The sequence below is a fragment of the Odocoileus virginianus genome, chromosome 13 (genome assembly GCF_023699985.2).
Source record: "Odocoileus virginianus isolate 20LAN1187 ecotype Illinois chromosome 13, Ovbor_1.2, whole genome shotgun sequence".
Lineage (NCBI taxonomy): Eukaryota > Metazoa > Chordata > Mammalia > Artiodactyla > Cervidae > Odocoileus > Odocoileus virginianus.
In genome coordinates, this window is record NC_069686.1 from 44341464 (window position 1) to 44362159 (window position 20696).

Sequence of the window (20696 nt, forward strand, 5' to 3'; positions counted from 1 at the left end):
TTGTGTTTCCTTGTTCATTTTCTGTTTAGTTGATCTATCCATAGTTGTGAGTGGGGTATTAAAGTCTCCTACTATTACTGTGTTACTATTAATTTCCTCTTTCATACTCGTTAGCATTTTCCTTACATATTGCGGTGCTCCTATGTTGGGTGCATATATATTTATAATTATTATATCTTCTTTTTAAATCTAAAAAGAATGATATGATCCTTTGATCATTATGTAGTGTCCATCTTTGTCTCTTTTCACAGCCTTTATTTGAAAGTCTATTTTATCTGATATGAGTATTGCGACTCCTGCTTTCTTTTGGTCTCCGTTTGCGTGGAATATTTTTTTCCAGCCATGAAGAACCCTTTTCTTGCTACAAATCTCGGTATCGCAGTGTTTGTCATGCTGCAGATGAACCTGGTTTGGTAACACAAGCGTTAATATCATATTTTACACTCAGTCTTCCCTGCAGATAGATGGGGTCATGGCAGGTAGGTAGGTATGTAATAAGCCTACTTCTGGGAGCTTTCTTCAAGGGAGAGTGCACACACACACTTTTCTTTTTTGACCCTGTCTGCTCCTATTATTTGAAATATAGCTTGCAAAATGTTCTTCACTCTGAAGGATAAGGCCTTATTGGCTGCCTTCCCACTGGAGTCTGCCTAGATGACACCCACTCATACATAGAGAAATCAGTCTCTATTTCTAGGGAGCAGATAGCCTAATACAAAAGAAAAGAGAAGGATACAAATAAGTCTTATGTTCCTCCCTAAAATGCAGAATACAACTGTCTCTAGAAGTTCAACATGTCTACAAAATTTAGCTTTTAATTAAGAGATACTCTCCATTGCTTTTCTTATGGATATTAGATATTTAAGTCATTATTAAAATCACATGTGTGTGTGTTAGTTGCTCAGTCATGTCCAACTCTTTGCGACCCCATGAACTCTAGCCCACCAGGCTTCACTGTCATGGAATTCTGCATCGCAGGCAAATTCTTTATGTTTTGAGCTACAGGGAAGTCCTTATTAAAATCACATAGTCCTAGACAGCATATATAGGGGTCTTGCTTTTGTATCCATTCAGTCTTTGTCTTTTGGTTGGGGCATTCAACCCATTTACATTTAAGGTAATTATTGATAAGAATGGTCCCATTGCCATTTGCTTTGTTGTTTTGGGTTCGTGTTTATACAACCTTTCTGTCTAGAGAAGATCCTTTAGCATTTGTTGAAGAGCTGGTTTGGTGGTGCTGAATTCTCTCAGCTTTTGCTTGTCTGGAAAGCTTTTGAATTCTCCTTCATAGCTGAATGAGATCCTTGCTGGGTACAGTAATCTGGGTTGTAGGTTATTCTCTTTCATTACTTTAAGTATGCCCTGCCATTCCCTTCTGGCCTGGAGGGTTTCTATTGAAAGATCAGCTGTTATCCTTATGGGAATCCCTTTGTGTGTTATTTGTTGTTTCTCCCTTGCTGCTTTTAATATCTGCTCTTTGTGTTTGATTTTTTTAATTTGATTAATATGTGTCTTGGGGTGTTTCTCCTTGGGGTTATCCTGTTTGGGATTCTCTGGGTTTCTTGAACATCTGTGACTATTTCCTAGCCAAAGCAATCTTGAGAAAGAAGAATGGAACTGGAGGAATCAACCTGCCTGACTTCAGGCTCTACTACAAAGCCACAGTCATCAAGACAGTATGGTACTGGCACAAAGACAGAAATTTAGATCAATGGAACAGAATAGAAAGCCCAGAGATAAATCCACATACCTATGGACACCTTATCTTCGACAAAGGAGGCAAGGATATACAGTGGAAAAAAGACACCATCTTTAACAAGTGGTGCTGGGAAAACTGGTCAACCACCTGTAAAAGAATGAAACTGGAACACTTTCTAACACCATACACAAAAAAAACTCAAAATGGATTAAAGATCTAAATGTAAGACCAGAAACTATAAAACTCCTAGAGGAGAACATAGGCAAAACACTCTCTGACATAAATCACAGCAGGATCCTCTATGACCCACCTCTGAGAGTAATGGAAATAAAAGCAAAAATAAACAAATGGGACCTAATGAAACTGAAAAGCTTTTGCACAACAAAGGAAACTATAAGCAAGGTGAAAAGACAGCCCTCAGATTGGGAGAAAATAATAGCAAACAAAGCAACAGACAAAGATTAATCTCAAAAATATACAAGCAACTCCTACAGCTCAATTCCAGAAAAAAAAAAAAAAAAATGACCCAATCAAAAAATGGGCCAAAGAACTAAACAGACATTTCTCCAAAGAAGACATACAGATGGCTAACAGACACATGAAAAGATGCTTAACATCACTCATTATCAGAGAAATGCAAATCCAAACCTCAATGAGGTACCATTACACGCCAATCAGAATGGCTGCTATCCATAAGCCTACAAGCAATACATGCTGGAAAGGGTGTGGAGAAAAGGGAACCCTCTTACACTGCTGGTGGGAAAGCAAACTAGTACAGCCACTATGGAGAACAGTGTGGAGATTCCTTAAAAAACTGGAAATAGAACTGCCATATGACCCAGCAATCCCACTGTTGTGCATACACACCAAGGAAACCAGATCTGAAAGAGACACATGCACCCCAATGTTCGTCCCAGCACTGTTTATAATAGCCAGGACATGGAAGCAACCTAGATGCCCGTCAGCAGGCGAATGGATAAGGAAGCCCTGGTACATATACACAATGGGATATTACTCAGCCATTAAAAAGAATTCATTTGAATCAGTTCTAATGAGATGGATGAATCTGGAGCCCATTATACAGAGTGAAGTAAGCCAGAAAGAAAAACGCTAATACAGTATACTAACGCATGTATATGGAGTTTAGAAAGATGGTAGCGATAAGCCTACATGCAAGACAGAAAAAGAGACACAGATGTACAGAGCAGACTTTTGGACTCTGTTGGAGAAGGCGAGGGTGGGATGTTCTGAGAGAATAGCATTGAAACAAGTATACTCTCAAGGGTGAAAGAGATCACCAGCCAAGGCTGGATGCATGAGTCAAGTGCCCAGGGCTGGTGCACTGGGAAGACCCAGAGGGATGGGATGGAGAGGGAGGTGGGAGGGGGGATCGTGATGGGGAACACATGTAAATCCATGGCTGCTTCATGTCAATGTATGACAAAAACCACTACAATATTGTAAAGTAATTAGCCTCCAACTAATAAAAATAAATGAAAAAAAAAATCACATAGTCCTAACTATATGTCTTTTATAACTGGATAAAGCCTTTGTTTAACACAATGTTAACTCTCCTGAAATAAAACATTCCAGTTTATGTTGAAAAGCATACTTTCCCTCATTTTGTTTACTGTTACCTCCTACTCATCATTGTTCTGAGGCTACCAATAGCTGAACTGAAGAGCCTGCATTATGTTATGTGAAAGCCCTGGATACAAACTCAAGCATGACAGTTTTCTATGTCAGTTTTATGTAACCAGTGCTAAATATGACAAAGTCAGAATAAGAGCAGATCTTATTTAGATAGCTTAAATTTAACTTACTAAAAATGGTTGGCAGTGCCAAATTGAAGGAGACATCAGGCTTATCTTCATCTCCATATTCTTGAGTTTCACTTCTTCACTTAATTCTTAACCTCTGTTCAAATACCATCTCATCAGTGTTTCCTTCCCTGAGGCCCCTGAGTAAGATGAAACTCCTCCCACCCTCCCAGGCCTCATAACTCTTAGAGCACTACCTGACAGAGTATACCTTACATTGTTTATAATTTTGTTTATTAGGTCTCCTCATACTAGAATAAAACATTCAGGAATGTGATGATGTTGCTCGTTAGTCTGCTGATAAACTGTTTTGAGAATAGTGTCTCAAACAGAGTAAGTACTTAATAAATATTTGTTGAAAGGATGGAACTTCAGAGTAAGGAACTCCTAGAGTGAGAAAAATGAGAGCAGAAATTAATTAATCTAACTCTCTGTGACACAACCCAAAGTGAGCTAGTACAGATGACTGGATTCCCTTGAGTCTCTGATTTAGTAATTTTGGGGTGGTAACCAAGAACTGGCAAGTGCTGGTTAGTTCCCTGGTGATCTTCACATGATGGTCAGAAGATCACACTTTGACAGTAACTAATTTAGAAAAACTCTTGGGGTTACTGAAGTAAAAATTTGTATCATTCAAAACTATACTTTTTAACAAATTACTTGTTTAAATTGATTGAATTTTTACCAAATCAATTCATCTTCTTTTATAAAAATGTGATACCCATAATCAGGATACTTGAGTCAGCTTTTAAGTATAATGAAGTGGTTACATGTGCATTGCTACATTTATCTGGGTTCTGATTAAATTATCTCAAAGCTTATTAAAAGAGCCCTATGTTGATCTATATTAAAATCAGACCACAGTGCCTCCCAGGATAAACACTGTGAATATGTTTCAAGGCATGAGGGGGACTGTGCCAAGGTAACTAATAAATATTTGTTGAAAGTATGTGACTCAGCATGAGGATGAGAGTTATGTTAGTTAATGAGGCTTAAGTTCAGTAACAGAAAAAAATGATGAATTCAAAATAGCATTTTAACTTTCTGTCTATGCATTCATTTCAAAAGACTTTTGTCCCTGAAAACCCAAATCCCTAATGATATTACACTGAAGAAAGACAGACAAAGAAATCAAAACTCCTATTGTATCACCTCCAATGTTGAGGAAATAGCCATTGTGTCTAGATGTAGCCATTATTTAGCATTATTTCCCAAGAAGTCTCAGCCCAGGCTACAGCTGCCATGTGCCACTTGCCATTTTCTTTTCTCATCCTCCTTGTCTCTGATACCATTATCTCCCCTCACTGGAAAGGCTTTGTTCCTTGCCTATTTTGTGGTGCCTGTTTTTCTTATAATTCATGAAAAGGAACAAAATATTTTTTTAATCACAAGAAAATTAGAACTTGCAATAAGTAGCATAAAGTTCTAGAGCCTTGATTCCCAATTTATAGTTCTGTTGTGTGTGGAGGGCAGTCATAAACTCTGTGGTACTCCGGGGTTCTGCTGTCATCCCTCATCTAAGTGAAAGAAAGTGAAAGTGAAGTTGTTCAGTTATGTCCGACTCTTTGGGACCCCATGGACTGTAGCCTACCAGGCTCCTCCGTCCATGGGATTCTCTAGGCAAGAATACTGGAGTGGGTTGCCATTTCCTTCTCCAGGGGATCTTCCTGACCCAGGGGTGGAACCCGGGTCTCCCACATTGCAGGCAGATGCTTTCCCTATGAGCCAACAGGGAAGCATCCCTCATCTAGGGGCTCATTAAAGCCCCAGGTAGTCCAGAGGCTGGAGAGTGCATTGGGACAACAGGGTCACCCCATCTAACGTGTCTTAAGTGGGTCCTCGGAATATTCAAAGACTTCCACACTATGTTCTGTATGCTACCATGCCCTTGCCTTTCCATCATGATAGAATATTCCTAGACTTAATTTAATCATTTTTACACATTAATATTCCTTTTTATCCCTTAAGTTTCAAAGCTAAATGCCCTTGCATTCTAGATTCCAGAAAGACATAGAAGATTTTTTTTCCCTGTGATCTCAGATCAGTTCACTTACAACTCCATTTTATCTGGTCTCATCAATGTCTTCCTCAGTTGATTGTAAGCAACTTTAAACTGGATATAAGCCTTCCTCTTAGTGTGTGTGTGTGTGTGTGTGTGTGTATGCTCAGTCTTGTCCAACTCTTGTAACCCCATGCACTATAGCCCACCAGGACTCCTCTGTCCATGGGATTTCTCGGGCAGGAGAACTGGAGTGGGTTGCCATTTCTTTCTCCAGGGGATCTTCCCAGCCCAGGGACTGAGCCACATCTCTGGTGTCTCCTGCAGGGCAGGCAGATTCTTTACCACTGAGCCAGGTGGAAAGCCCTCCTCTTATTGTATCCTTCCATAATTCTACAAGGTGCCATCCCATGTTGCATAATGAAATATAAGCCAAATAGGAAAGTTATGTGACCTAATCTCATTTTAAAATCATATTAGGTAATGCTCTTGGGTTGCGAGTATCCAGAATTGTACCTGCCACACTTAATATGAAGAAAAAAGGAAATGAGACTGAATTATAAAGTATGTGAAATCCATTTTGGTAGATCAGTTCCATTCAAACTGGTAGCCTTTTTCATTGACATAAAATGAAGCAAAGCCAGATACAAAATATTGTTTCATCTTTTTAACCTGTTACCTTTTTTTTAAAACAGAACATCCTCCAAAATAAGAGTCAGTTTCTTTTTTTAAACAGAACATCTTCCAAAACAAGAACAGATTCAGTATTAAGTTTTTTTAAAAGCAATATGCATTTCTTAGGCATTGATTTTATTTATTTATTAAGTCTTATAGATGCCACAGCACACAGAGTTTGATATCTATATAATATCCCTCCTAATATATCCAAGTTCCAGAATAATATCCCCTCTTAGACTAATGTGCTGTCATGAACTAGGTACCAGAAAATAAGAGATATTCTAATACTGTATTGAAAAGGAATTGTTTTGAGCTCTAAGTGAGTAAGAGAACAAGTAAATGCATCTGCTATAATTTTCAATCAGGCATTCTATTGTTCTGAGAACTAGATGACAATAAAAGAACACTGTAAGTATTTTTCTTTTCAGCAGAGGAGAGGAAACATACAGGATCTGTGACTAAGTTAGGCTGACAGGTTGATTTAATGCCATCAGGAACCTGCTGTTTGCAGACATGATTGCAATGACTCTATTATGTAACAGAACAATGATTTCCCAAGATTTGTGATAAACACATTCAGTAGAAAACATAATAATAAATTGATTAAGGAAAGTAAAACCCTTTCCAGTGTTCTTACTTGGAGGCAGATCCTGCATTTTGGGAATATAAAAACACTCCCTGAAGTGCCTCAGCTTGTCTTCCTCATCGAGGCGGAGAGCAACTCTCTCATCTGTTGGGTGACATCTAAGTTCAGATGCGATGCGTCGCAGTGTATCAGTTGGTAACTCAAGAGGTGAAGGCTCCATTACAAGTTCTCCTCTAAAAATACATTTGAAAAAATTTAAAAATGATCAAGCAACCATAATTTTTCTTCAGTAGAAAATTAGCCTTTTAGGTAAAACACCTTTTGTTTTAACTAAGTTTCTAGTCCTCCCAACCTCACAAATGAGATAATTAACAACTGGAATTCAGACCCATGCCTGGGTTTTTCTTATGTAATGAAAATAATAGTAACTTAGGGATTTGGAACAGCTGAATTAGGTAATGATGCTCAAGACAAGGTCAGCTTTCAATAAATGTTAGCTCTTTCCATTTTTATTTTCCGAGAAATGGTCCCAATTAATGATTTTCAAACATATATAATGTCGGTGTCTTTTCTTTAGATGTCTTACTTACTAGGAGGTGAGAATAAAGAGGCTTTTGTGAAAAGTGTAGAAGAGCAGTGCTCCGCTAAACTCATTTTCCTTTTCTCTAGCTCTCCTCAACTCTCCCATCCTCAATAATTCTTGGATCATAGTTTTAAAAATATATACAATAGAACCCTAGCAAATTATTTACTGTCAATAAAAAAACAATATCAATGAAGAATATTTAAATACTTTACTGTTAGTGATTTTTTTCCCATATGAAGACCAAAGAATCTACTAACTGCTGATAATAAAACACTTCTGCTCTTTTGCAATCATATAGACCAGCCTTGAACAAAGCAGGGGCCTCTGGTGTTCCTTGAAACCACATCCTGCTTCATTTAATCATCATGTAACACTTCCTACATTTTTGGAAAGAAAACTTACATTTCTGAAAGGGATAAATGGCAATGGAGATTTCTATTTCTTTTTAAAAAAATATTTATATTTCCCAAATTTTCAGGTTTGTTTTTTTTTTTTTTTAATTGAGCAAGAATTGTACAGCCTTCCAATTCAAGATGGCAGTGAAGGTATATACTGAACTCACCCACCCCCATAGACACAGAGTCTAAAGCCACATAGGCAGCAATGTCCTCTGAACAAAAGCGTAAAGGCTGGCTGAACATCAACTACACATTGGAAAAACAAAGAGAAAACCACACTGAAGTGAGTAGAAGAGGCTAGGATACAGTCTGACCTTAACACCCCCTCTTGCCTGTGTGGTGACCCACCTTCTGAAGGAAATCAAAGCCTGGAGCTTCTCCCTGAGGCACCGAGGGTTTTGCTCTCACATCAGATACTTCAAATTTTAAGACATGTATTTAGGAGATAAGCCCCCAAAACATAAAATTGTGAAAACAAATAGGGCTGAAGTCCCAAGATACAAAAGAGTAGGAGCCTGAGTAATGGATTTTAATGGGCTTGGGTGCTCAATCTTACCTGTCCCGGGGCCTGGCTCAAAGGCAGGCAGTTGTGCTTCGACTTAGCCAAGGAGGCTCATCTGCTTATATTTAAACTCCAGCCTGAGGGGTTGGCATCTAATTTAACACACACATCTAGGAACCTGCTAGAACACTCTCTGTGGCTAGAGACTGGTGGGTGTCAAGAAATTTTCTCAAGCTAGTTTTATTTAATACTTTATTGTTGACCCCATGTATACAGTATTCCATTTTTTTACTCTTTCAACAGATATTTATTGAGCACCTGTACTATAGCTCCAAGTACTATAGAACAGCAGCATCTAACAAAGTATATAAATAGTGACTTTTGTTGAGTTCAATTTTTAGTGCAAGAAGGGAAAAATAAATTAATATAACTTTAGATAGTTTCAAAAGCTATGAGTAGAGATATCAGAGAATGGGATAGAGTCACTGGGACATGGAATTGCTACCTAGGGGGTGGGTCAAGTGCATCTCTCCTAGGTAAGGACACAGGAGAATTTCTGAATCCTGTCAGACATGTGAAGAAGACCTAGACCTGGAGGAAGGTGATGAAAGGTGCAAAGGTCCTGAAGTGTAGACAGGTTTGGGTTGTTCAACTCGTGGAAGTAGGGAGAAGGGAAGACTATAAGAGAGGAGGAGGTGCTAGTTTATCATGATGACTCTGAAGGCCTGGAAGGAGTTTGGCTGTTTTTCTATGTTTAGTGGGAAACCACTGGAGCGTCTTGAATAGCGGAGTGATATAACTTTAAATAAAAATCATTTTTCTGCTTTTGATAAGAGTGAAAAGCAAACTAAATGTGGTGAGGGGAAAAGAACTGTGTGGATTTATGGTATATTTTGGAGAGAAAAGTAAAGGAATTATCTCTGATGAGGACAAGAAAAGGAGTGACCTTTGGCTTTGGGATCTGAGTGAATATATTCAAAATGATGAAATAAGAAACACCTAGGAAAGAAACAAATTCAGGAGGAAAATCAGAGTTATGTTTAGGACATGTTAAGATGTCCTAATCATGTTGAGATGATTATTAAGAATCCCAGGTAGTAATGTCAAGCATTGGATGTTTGGTCTGTAGCTCATGAGAGAATTGAATCATGAAATATGTTTGGTACTTTTCAACTCATAGACAGTACAGAAAGTTTAGAACTCTTCTGTCCAATGGAAACTAACAGAGATTGCAGTTCAATCATCTTTCTCCTACTCCTCACTCTCTCTCCTGCCACCCCAAACAACACAGTGTTAGGCAATTAAGAGTTGCATATCTGAATGTTTTACAATGCCAGCTAAGTAGACATACCTCCTGTGCTCTGTACTTAAATTCTCCTGCTTATTTATTTGAACTCTTCCTTTCTCAGTTGCCAGTGGTCTCCCCTGATGAGCCATCCTTTATATTCAAAGGTAAGAATACTGAACTTTAAATGTGTATGATTTTTAGCTTTGGTGCTCGTAGTAGTTTTCAACTGCTCTGATCCATGCTTTTATAAGAATGTTAATTGATTTGATTTTATTAAAGTTTTTTGTTCTTTTAATACCTGACCATACTAAATTGGGGCTTCCCAGGTGGCACAGTGGTAAAAAAAAAATCTGCCTGCTAATGCAGGAGATGCAAGCAAGAGACACAGGTTCGATCCCTGGGTCAGGAAGATCACCTGTAGGAGTGCATAGCAACCCATTCCAGTATTCTAGCCTGGAAAATTCCAAGAACAGAGGAGCCTGGTGGGTTAAAGTCCATGGGGTTGCAAGGAGTTGGACACAACTGAGCACACACATGCACACACTTTAGGGCTTCCTCGATGGTTCAAAGTGTAAAGAATCCACCTGCAATGCAGAAGATGCAGAAGTTGTGGGTTCAATCCATGGATCAGGAAGATCCCAATCCACTCAGCATTCTTGCCTGGAAAAGTCCCGTGGACAGAGGAGCCTAGAGGGTTACAGTCCATAACATTGCAAAGAGTAAGACATGACTGAGCACATGATGGTAGGATGGATGGATGGATACCATATTAAATTATTTGTCATCTTCATGAAACTTTCTATCTCTATGATTTTTATCATTCCCTTTGCCTAAAATATTCTACTTTTCCTTTTACATATTGAAATCCTGGTCACTCTTATAGCCCTAACTCAGATGTCATTGTTTTTCATGAGTTCCGTCATGTTATCTGAGCTAAAAGTAGTTTTTTTCCCCTCTGAATACCTGTAACACTTGTTAGCACACCTCTTATAATAATATATTCTGCTAGTTACTGTAGTTATTTAGATACATATGTATATATGGGAAAGACATGCATGCCGTGCCTACAACTTGATTTTATCTGCATTTCTAGCTATACTTTTCTGATGAAGGAACCTGCCTTTTAAATAGCACTACTGGGACTTCCCTTGCAGTCCAGTGGCTAAGAGTCTGTGCTTCCAGCACAGGGGATATGGGTTCAATCCCTGGTTGGGGAACTAAGATTCCACATGCTGTGCAGACAATAAAAATCTTTTAAAAAAATAAAAATAAATAGCACTACTGCTTGACATTTTCAATTGCCTAGTCATAGTAGATCAGACTTTTGCTGGACACTTGGTGCAGTAAAGACAATGCACTATTTTATCAATGGTCTGTGAGTGACTTGCTCATAAAAGCTCTAGCCCAATAGTCCTGATGATGTTTAGCTGAGCATATAATCCAATTCTTTCAGGAATCTGAGCTGTGAGATATAGCTATTCAGTTAGAAATAAGCACAAATTTAAGAGAGAGAAGCAATAAAATGGTAGGGTTTGGAAGGAGTATTGTAATGAGTGACTCATTTTTTCGGAGTCAAACTGAACCACTGATTGTTAAAACATGAACTGACTTCAAAGACAAGTAAGAATCACTTAGTTACGTGGATGGCAAAGATAAAATAGCTATGGCTCCTGAAAAGGTGACAAGACAAGCCAATCAGGAAGTCATTGAATCTTCCTGTGCAACATACTATTTACAAGGCCTGGGGGGGGTTGCCTTCTTGGCTGTTCCAAGAATCCCATGAGCTGTTTTTCTGTCTACCGAGTGTGTCTTTACTATAAACTCGCTACTTACAATAGCTTGATTGAATTGCTGGTCCATCGTGCTGAACTATATTTTAGTCGGGGGACTGAATCTTGTGTAATTTATCTTTGCAGCCATCCCATTCCTGAGCAGTGTCTTTAAGATAGTATTCCCTTAAACTGGCAATTGAATAAAACACACAAAATAGTTTGGTGAATTATTTGACAGGATTAATGACTGTTATTTTAGGAATACCCTTCTCATTTCAACCACAGGGGAAGTGATTTTAAAAAGATTTTTTTCAGTGGGACTCCGAATCAAGAGAGCTTGCCTTATATTCGTGATTTCCTTTGGAGAGTCAGCACTTTGTGAGTTCATCAGGGCTGACTCTAGACTCTAATAGGTTACCTAAACAAAGATATATTCATTTTCTCTTGTCATATCCCCTGTAAAATTTGACTTTTTTGTTTAACAAAAAAGATATTCATATTAAATCATGGGCCTCTTTATATTTGTTTCTTGTTTAATCCCTGTACCAGTTCTGAGGGACTAGAGTCGTTTCCCCTCTTTTGAGACCAATCTCTGGAATCAATAGAGTAGAAACAAAAATGAAAGAGAAAGATAACAGAGCTCACAATTTGGGACTGCACTTTGCCTGAGGAGCTGAATCAAGCTGTACTTGTCATTGACAGGGCATGTGGGTGGAATATGCAGAGAAGAATTCCTGACACAAGACTTGAACCTTTCATTTCTTCCATCTAATTTTTTTATTCTTTTTGCAGTGTTTCTTTGGCTATTCCCTTTCTTCCTTCCTTTCTTTTTTTTTTTTTTTAACCCCTGTACTTACTATGCAAAGCCCCACAGGCTATAAATCCATCCACTCTTTTTAATCAATCCTTTCAGTCCTAGTGAGGGCAAGGTTGAAGTCCAGGCCTGCTTCTATACCTGTCACAGCCCGAGTGTCAAAAGCTCACCTGCCCTGGTAGTAAGATACTTGATGGTGAAATACTCTTTCCAGAAGGGCACCATGGGTGCCACCCTGCCAACAGCCCCCAACAGGAGTAAATACAATTCACAGTACCCTCACTCTAAGAAGGCAATTTATTAACTCGTCATGAATGATTCCTGCTAAATTCTGCACTCACCTTGCCACTAAGTCAGTTAGTACTTCACAAACCATATTGTTATGCCTTGTTTAGGTTTACGACTTGCAGGTAAATTGACATGCTCTGATATTGAAATAAAGCAATTCAAGCCAAATTTAAAACTTCCAAATTTTATATTTTATATATTTAGTGCTATTTATTTATTTATTTATTTAAAAAGTGGTTATATACACAGATGGTCTTAGGCAAGTCACCTAAAATTTCCATGCCACAATTTATATAAAACTGTCTTTAAGTCTACTTCAAGAAGATCATAGTTAGGATCAAATAAGTAAATTTCTTAATAAAAAGATAAAAATCTCATAACTTTTTTTTTCATATTAATACCTTGTGGTGAAGATTGCCATTTACCCTCAATGGAAACTTTGTAAATTGTGTTTTCAATTTTATTTAGACAGTTAAAGTTTTAAAGAAGAAACTTCTATAGTTATAAAAACATTTTTGTGGAATCACGGAATTCAAGATCTCCTAGTCACCCACAGGTTCTCAGATTAAATAGTTAAATAAATTAACTAGTAAGTAAATTAACTAGTTAAATAAGTGACAGTTGACCCCTGGGTTGGGAATATCCCCTGGAGAGGGAAAGGCTACCCACTCCAGTATGCTGGCTTGGAGAATCCCATGAACTGTATAGTCCATGGGGTCACAAAGAGTCAGACATGACTGAGGGACTTTCACCTCACCCAGTGGTTAATCTTTACACAGTTTCAGATTTCATGCCTGAAATGAGCAAATTATTCACATGAGTTCGAAGTTTAGAACCTGGCAAAGCAAATTATAAAGAAAGTGTATAGCTTGAGAAAGAGAGTATTATTTAATATATGTGCAGAGAACAATGTTCTTTAAATGTATCATTGAGGAATGAAGAGACATCACTGACACAACTGCACACTTTATATCTAAGCTTATATGAATTACATGCTGAGTTTCACATTAATAAATTCAAGGCATTTGGTTCAATATTACTACCTAAAAAATACCTCTCCCTTCTCAAAATAAAATCAGGAAAAAAATAAGTAAACTCTTTTAACTATATAGGAAAAAATATTTCAACTTTCCATTCTTAGGCAGACATTTCACAAAGTGAAAGGGGAAGAAACCTTATTCAAGAAATAGACATTTTCACTTCTCTAAATGAAATTGAATATAACTAATAGCAATATGAGACAACTAGAGTCCCCAGAAAACACAGGATCTAAAAAGCTTACTTCGGGATTTGAATTTTCATCTAATCTTACCATTTAAACTCAAGAAATGGCAATCCACTCCAGTATTCTTGTCTAGAGAATTCCCTGGACAGAGGAGCCTGGCAAGCTACAGTCCATAGAGTTGCAAAATAGTCAGACACGACTGATCGAGTATCCACACCACATCAAGATTAACTTATTCAACTATAACTATCTTATAGTAGATGAATCACAGGGTACTATTGACTTTGATACTTTCATACTATATATATTTTTTAATCTCTTCATTTAACCCACAGGCTAGAGTGTTGCACCATTTTTATGAAAATAATTTGGAGGGAAAAAAAGAAAGAGAAGAATCTAGCAGAAGAAACTGCTAAAAAGAATTCTAGCAGAGAGAAGATCCCTTTAGAAAAATCACTGAATGTAAGTTTGTGTAGAGTATATCAGTGTCACAGAACTTACCGATTCGGATTCCAGTGGGGTCCACAGCTCCCAGTGTGTCTCTTCCACAAAATGAAACCTCTCAAGAATAGCTGACAAATATCGGCTAGACTTCTGAGTAAGAAAGTCAAAGCACTTCTGCTGAGACTCCACCCTATGGGGAATTTGTGAGCTAATTTTAGTTCTTCCCGCTTGTGTGTATTCTGACAGTAAATCACCAGTCGCTGACAGATTTCTAAACAAAATGCTGCTCCTGCTCTCTATTTCAAACACTAGGGGCTCTGCTTAGGGCACTGTCCCCTATGAAACCCTGCCCTTTAGACTTAGGTAAACACTTTCTTGTTCACTAAGATCTTTGGGGATGTGAATAATATCCTATAATAATCTTGTAGAGTAAGTGGATTATCCTCTTTTGTGTGTGAGCTGAACCAATTAGTTTGTCCAGGAACTAAATCCCCAAATTCACATTTCTCCTTGCTTTGGGCTATGAAATACACTAAGGACTGGAGAAAGCAATGGCACCCCACTCAAGTACTCTTGCCTGAAAAATCCCATGGATGGAGGAGCCTGGTGGGCTGCAGTCCATGGGGTCTCTAAGAGTCGGACATGACTGAGCAACTTCACTTTCACGTTTCGCTTTCATGCATTGGAGAGGGAAATGGCAACCCACTCCAGTGTTCTTGCCCAGAGAATCCCAGGGATGGAGAAGCCTGGTGGGCTGCCACCTATGGGGTCACACAGAGTTGAACATGACTGAAGTGACTTAGCAAGGACTGGAGAAAAGTTATTTGCTAACTCTGGAGGTAATCCAGAAAACTTGGATTTTGAGGTAGTACCTCACTGTCAGAAGCATTTTCTACTAGTTTCTAGTCTGAAAACAGAGTTTGACACTTAATGAATTAACATTTTAGTTGAAAGTTTACTATTGGCCCTCATTTCTAGGATATACTTTATTGCCTAATAGGTGGATTTTAAAAAGTCCTAAATCATCAATCTAGATGGTTAACAAAACAATCAAGGAAGAAAGAATCAGTTTAAGAAGATCATGTGGAAACTAGTGTAGGAAACTGTAAATGGAAATTATTCCTTTAAGGTTGTGGGCTATCTATTATTCTACCTTCATTATCTCTTTATGTTTATTCCCAAGCTTGGGTCTTTTATTTTATATCCTTTTAGGTATTAAAAACCATGAGAAAATGTTTCAGAATTAAGACCAAAGATAGAGACTGGGGCTAAATAATTAAATCACTTGTATTTACTGAGATTACTGAGATATATATAGAAAAATGCATGTAGAGAGCCAATGTACCAAGACACACAAGTTAATAAGTAACACATCCTTAAAAAAGAAAAAAAAAAAGATCCAGAACAAAAGCGTTACCCTCAGTGTCCAAGAAATAGGGGTAAAAGACATACAAAATTACTTTTGTATAAGTAATTGTACAGTGAAAAGAAAATATGTTTTTCCCCATGAATCTTATCATTAAAATAATACGATAGAGTAAAAAGAATGTCTTAATTTTTTTAAGTTGGAAGGATAGAACTTTGAATCCAGAGTATCTCAAATTTTGTATTTTTTTTTCTATTTCACTTATTCCTTGTACTGTAAGAATGTTAGATAATTTGCCAAGTTCTAATATCCAGGAAGTAAGTCTGAGGGTGAAGTCTGTGTCATTTTTGGTAGAAGAATTATACTCCTTTAACTACAGGGGACAGATATAGATACATACAAAAGGAGAGATAAAGTGTCTTGCTTTCACACTTCTTCTAAAGTCTTTTGATAATGTTAAAGACCATTCCATCAAAATATTGTCTTAAAAACGAGTGTTTAATATAGCCACTTTTAAAGAATTCACTTGGAGGTCTAATCTGTCAACCTATATCATATATTTTATAAATCTGTCTTTTTTTAAAAAAAGTTCCTTCATTCATTTTTTAAAAGTATTAAGCATATTCTCTGTACCCGGTGATATAATGGTTTTCCATTATACAATCTTTATAATATTCACATTGTTGTTTAGTCATTACATCATGTCTTACTCTTTGCGACCACTGTAGCCCTCCAGACTCCTCTGTCCTTGGGATTATCTTGGCAAGAATATGGGAGTAGAGTGCCATTGTCTTCTCCAGGGAATATTCCCATAAGCACCTAAAAATATAAAGGCGTTGTGAGAAAACAAGTCGTGGGGGAGTGGTGAATGCAAGATCCACTTCAGAAGAACAGAATGAGCTTATATTTCTTTTTTCTTGGAAAATGAAAGAAGCAATGTTGGCAGGTTAAGCTGTTGTACCAATTCTGAGCTGTCTACTAATTTCCATGTATGACATCTCACCTGCAACATATGTTTCTTGAAAAGCAGAGAATTTGATTTTATCCTCCTATGAGATTGCCCATGAATAAAGCTAAGAAAATATCTGTTGAATTTTTTTTTCAGAAGTTGATTCAGTTCTTTTCATCATAATTCATGATTTGGAATATGAGAGAAATTCTCTTCTCTCAAAAACTAATTCTTAAACTGTGAACTTTATCTTTACTCTTCAGGGCTTATTCACTAAGACTGGGCCAGTGCCTGACATATGGTATATTTCAGAGAGAGCTTGTGGTATTATTAATCAAATTAAATTCAGTGTGGCACACTATTCCTATAAGAATCCAAGGGTATAGATCCAACTATGAAACTCTTATGCTAAATGTTCAATAAGTAAAAATGAGATTGAAGACAAAGATGCTGACTGGTGGTCTGTTCAGGTCCAACTATTAGAAGTGATTTGTAGAAATAAAATATGACCAAGCTAGATAGCATATTAAAAAGCAGAGACATTACTTTGCCAACAAAGTCTGTCTAGTCAAAGCTATGGTTTTTCCAGTAGTCATGTATGGATGTGAGAGTTGGACTATAAAGAAAGCTGAGCATCGAAGAATTGATGCTTTTGAACTGTGATGTTGAAGACTCTTGAGAATCCCTGGACTGCAAGGAGAGATCCAATCAGTCCATCCTAAAGGAAATCAGTCCTGAATATTTACTGGAAGGACTGATGCTGAAGCTGAAGCTCCAATCCTTTGGCCACCTGATGTGAAGAACTGACTCATCTGAAAAGACTGTGATGTTGGGAAAGATTGAAGGCACAAGGAGAAGGGGACTACAGAGGATGAGACGGTTGGATGGCATCACTGACTCAATGGACATGAGTTTGAGTAAACTCTGGGAGTTAGTGATGGACAGGGAGGCCTGGCATGCTGCAGTCCATGGGCCACAAAGAGTCAGACATGACTGAGCGACTGAATTGAACTGAATTGTAGAAATAAAAGAGAACCTTGGGGGCCAGGGAGGATGAACTGATAAAAAACTGCAGTCTCAAACTCATTTGTGGAAGTATAGCAGAATATGCTACCCCAAAAAATGATTGTAGGAGTTCAGGATGTTGTTGCTCAGTTGCTCAGTTATGTCCAACTCTTTGCGACCCCGTGGACGGAAGCACACCAGGTTTCCCTGTCCTTCACCATTTCCCGGAGCTTACTCAAACTCCTGTCCATTGAGTTGGTGATGCCATCCAACTGTCTTATCCTCTATTGTACACTTCTCCTCCTGCCTTCAATCTTGCCCAGCATCAGGGTCTTTTCCAATGAGCCAACTCTTTGCATCAGGTGGCCAAAGAATTGGAGCTTCAGCTTCAGTCCTTCCAATGAATTTGCAGGGTTGATTTCCTTTAGGATTGACTGGTTTGATCTTCTTGCTGTCTAAAGGACTCTCAAAAGGGTTTTCTCCAGCACTACAGTTTGAAAGCATCACTTCTTTGGCACCCACCCTTCTTTATGGTCCAAATCTCAATCTGTACATGACTACTGGAAAACCACAGCTTTGAGTATACGAACCTTTGTCAGCAAAGTGTTGTCTCTGCTTTTTAATACGCTGTCTGTGTGTCACCACAAACATGCCACTGTGGTATACTGACTAGCTTGAGCTGTAGCCCTTGAAAAACAGCAAATGCAGGGAGGAGATGTCTGTGAACTCCTTTTAAACATGGATCTGAAAGGAACTCAGTTTTCATAAATTTCCTTCTCAGAAGTTGGATTAACCAGGGAAGATTGATTCTTATCACAGAAGAGACCATAAGTTCACACCACATCAACAAACCTTCTCACAAACTATCTTCTCTTTCAGTTTTTCTTCTAAGGGTCCATTGATATTTCCTAAAAGTCATTTGTTTTCCACAAATTGTCATACAACCCCCTTACCTTTTCCAGTTAAGATGGACATTTAGCCTGAATTTTAAACAACCTCTGAGAGGTTTTTTTTTTCCTCTTGGGTATTTCCTATGTTAATCTGTTTTTTATTGCAGATGTCCTTGCTAAGAACTCAAAAGGGAAGAGGGAATATTATTTTTCTTCCTCTACACTATATAGTAACTTTTACATTAATCTATATTTTAATTAAATATGAATATTTTAGGAGATCACTTTTTACTCTGTGTAGGGAAATTTAATCTGTCAATATTAGGACTCTCCTTCCTTCTTCTAAGGGGTATTGGAAATATCCCAGATGTTTTACATACAGCAAATCCTCTGGGGACAGCCTGGTAGCCTCCTTTTCACTTTTCCTTCTGCCTCTCCTTTCCCAACTTCATCACTCCGCACTCCCAAGCACTCTTTCCCCTTCCTCTTGGGGTTAACCAATATAACATAAGTTTTCTCAAAGCCCAGGTCAGATTTCTTTCCTTCTACTAACCCTGGGGTTCTTCATTTCTTCCTTCTCTAGTTGCTTTAGGTGTAGAGTTAGGTTATTTATTTGACTTTTTTCTTGTTTCTTGAGGTAAGCCTGTAATGCTATGAACCTTCCCCTTAGCACTGCTTTTACAGTGTCCCATAGGTTTTGGGTTGTTCTGTTTTCATTTTCATTCATTTCTATGCATATTTTGATTTCTTTTTTGATTTCTTCTATGATTTGTTGGTTATTCAGAAGCATGTTATTTAGCCTCCATATGTTGGAATTTTTAATAGTTTTTTTTTCCTGTAATTGAGATCTAATCTTACTGCATTGTGGTCAGAAAAGATGACTGGAATGATTTCAATTTTTTTGAATTTCCCAAGGCTAGATTTATGGTCCAGGGTGTGATCTGTTCTGGAGAAGGTTCTGTGTGCACTTGAGAAAAAGGTGAAATTGATTGTTTTGGGGTGAAATGTCCTATAGATATCAATTAGGTATAGCTGGTCCATTGTATCATTTACAGTTTGTGTTTCCTTGCTAATTTTTGGTTTAGTTGATCTATCCATACTTGTGAGTGGGGTATTAAAGTCTCCCACTATTGTTGTGTTATTGTTAATTTCCCCTTTCATACTCATTAGCGTTTGCCTTACATATTGCGGTGCTCCTATGTTGGATGCATATATATTTATAATTATTATAGCTTCTTCTTGGGTTGATCCTTTGATCATTATGTAGTGTCCTTCTTTGTCTCTTTTCACAGGTTTTATTTTAAAGTCTATTTTATCTGATATGAGTATTGTGACTCCTGCTTTCTTTTGGTCTCCATTTGCGTGGAATATCTTTTTCCAGCCCTTCACTTTCAGGCTGTATGTGTCCCTTGTTTTGAGGTGGGTCTCTTGTAGACAGCATATATAGGGGTCTTGTTTTTATATCCATTCAGCCAGTCTTCGTCTTTTGGTTGGGGCATTCAACCCATTTACATTTAAAGTAATTATTGATAGGTATGGTCCCGTTGCCATTTACTTTGTTGTTTGGGGTTCACGTTTATACCACCTTTCTGTTTCCTGTCTAGAGAAGATCCTTTAGCATTTGTTGAAGAGCTGGTTTGGTGGTGCTGAATTCTCTCAGCTTTTGCTTGTCTGTAAAGCTTTTGAATTCTCCTTCATATCTGAATGAGATCCTTGCTGGGTACAGTAATCTGGGTTGTAGGTTATTCTCTTTCATTACTTTAAGTATGTCCTGCCATTCCCTTCTGATCTGAAGAGTTTCTATTGAAAGATCAGCTGTTATCCTTGTGGGAATCCCTTTGTGTGTTATTTGTTGTTTCTCCCTTGCTGCTTTTAGTATTTGTTCTTTGTGTTTGATTTTGTTAATTTGATTAATATGTGTCTTGGGGTGTTTTGCCTTGGGTTTATCCTGTTTGGGACTCTCTGGCTTTCTTGAACCTCTGTGACTATTTCCTAGCCAAAGCAATCTTGAGAAAGAAGAATGGAACTGGAGGAATCAACCTGCCTGACTTCAGACTATACTACAAAGCCACAGTCATCAAGACAGCATGGTACTGGCACAAAGACAGAAATTTAGATCAATGGAACAGGATAGAAAGCCCAGAGATAAATCCACATACCTATGGACACCTTATCTTCAACAAAGGAGGCAAGGATATACAATAGAAAAAAGACAACCTCCTTAACAAGTGATGCTGGGAAACCTGGTCAACCACTTGTAAAAGAATGAAACTAGAACACTTTCTAACACCATACACAAAAATAAACTGAAAATGGATTAAAGATATAAATGTAAGAGCAGTATCTATAGAACTCCTAGAGGGGAACATAGGCAAAACACTCTCTGA

General features: G+C 37.8%; 1 protein-coding gene across 2 annotated transcripts in view; it reads right to left on the bottom strand.

Annotated features, from left to right (window-relative positions):
- Positions 1-14403, bottom strand: part of KYNU (kynureninase) — a 114709-nt gene extending 100306 nt beyond the window's left edge. The window contains exons 1-2 of one of the 2 annotated variants that reach the window (XM_020876859.2): positions 14157-14403; positions 6834-7015 (exon numbers count right to left, since the gene is read on the bottom strand). In XM_020876859.2, coding sequence (XP_020732518.2) covers positions 6834-7002 — 169 coding nt within the window. In that variant the 5' untranslated portion in view covers positions 7003-7015; positions 14157-14403. The remainder of the gene's footprint in view (positions 1-6833; positions 7016-14156) is intronic. The other variant, XM_070476259.1, reaches the window with a different exon arrangement.
- Between the last annotated feature and the right edge of the window lie 6293 nt (positions 14404-20696).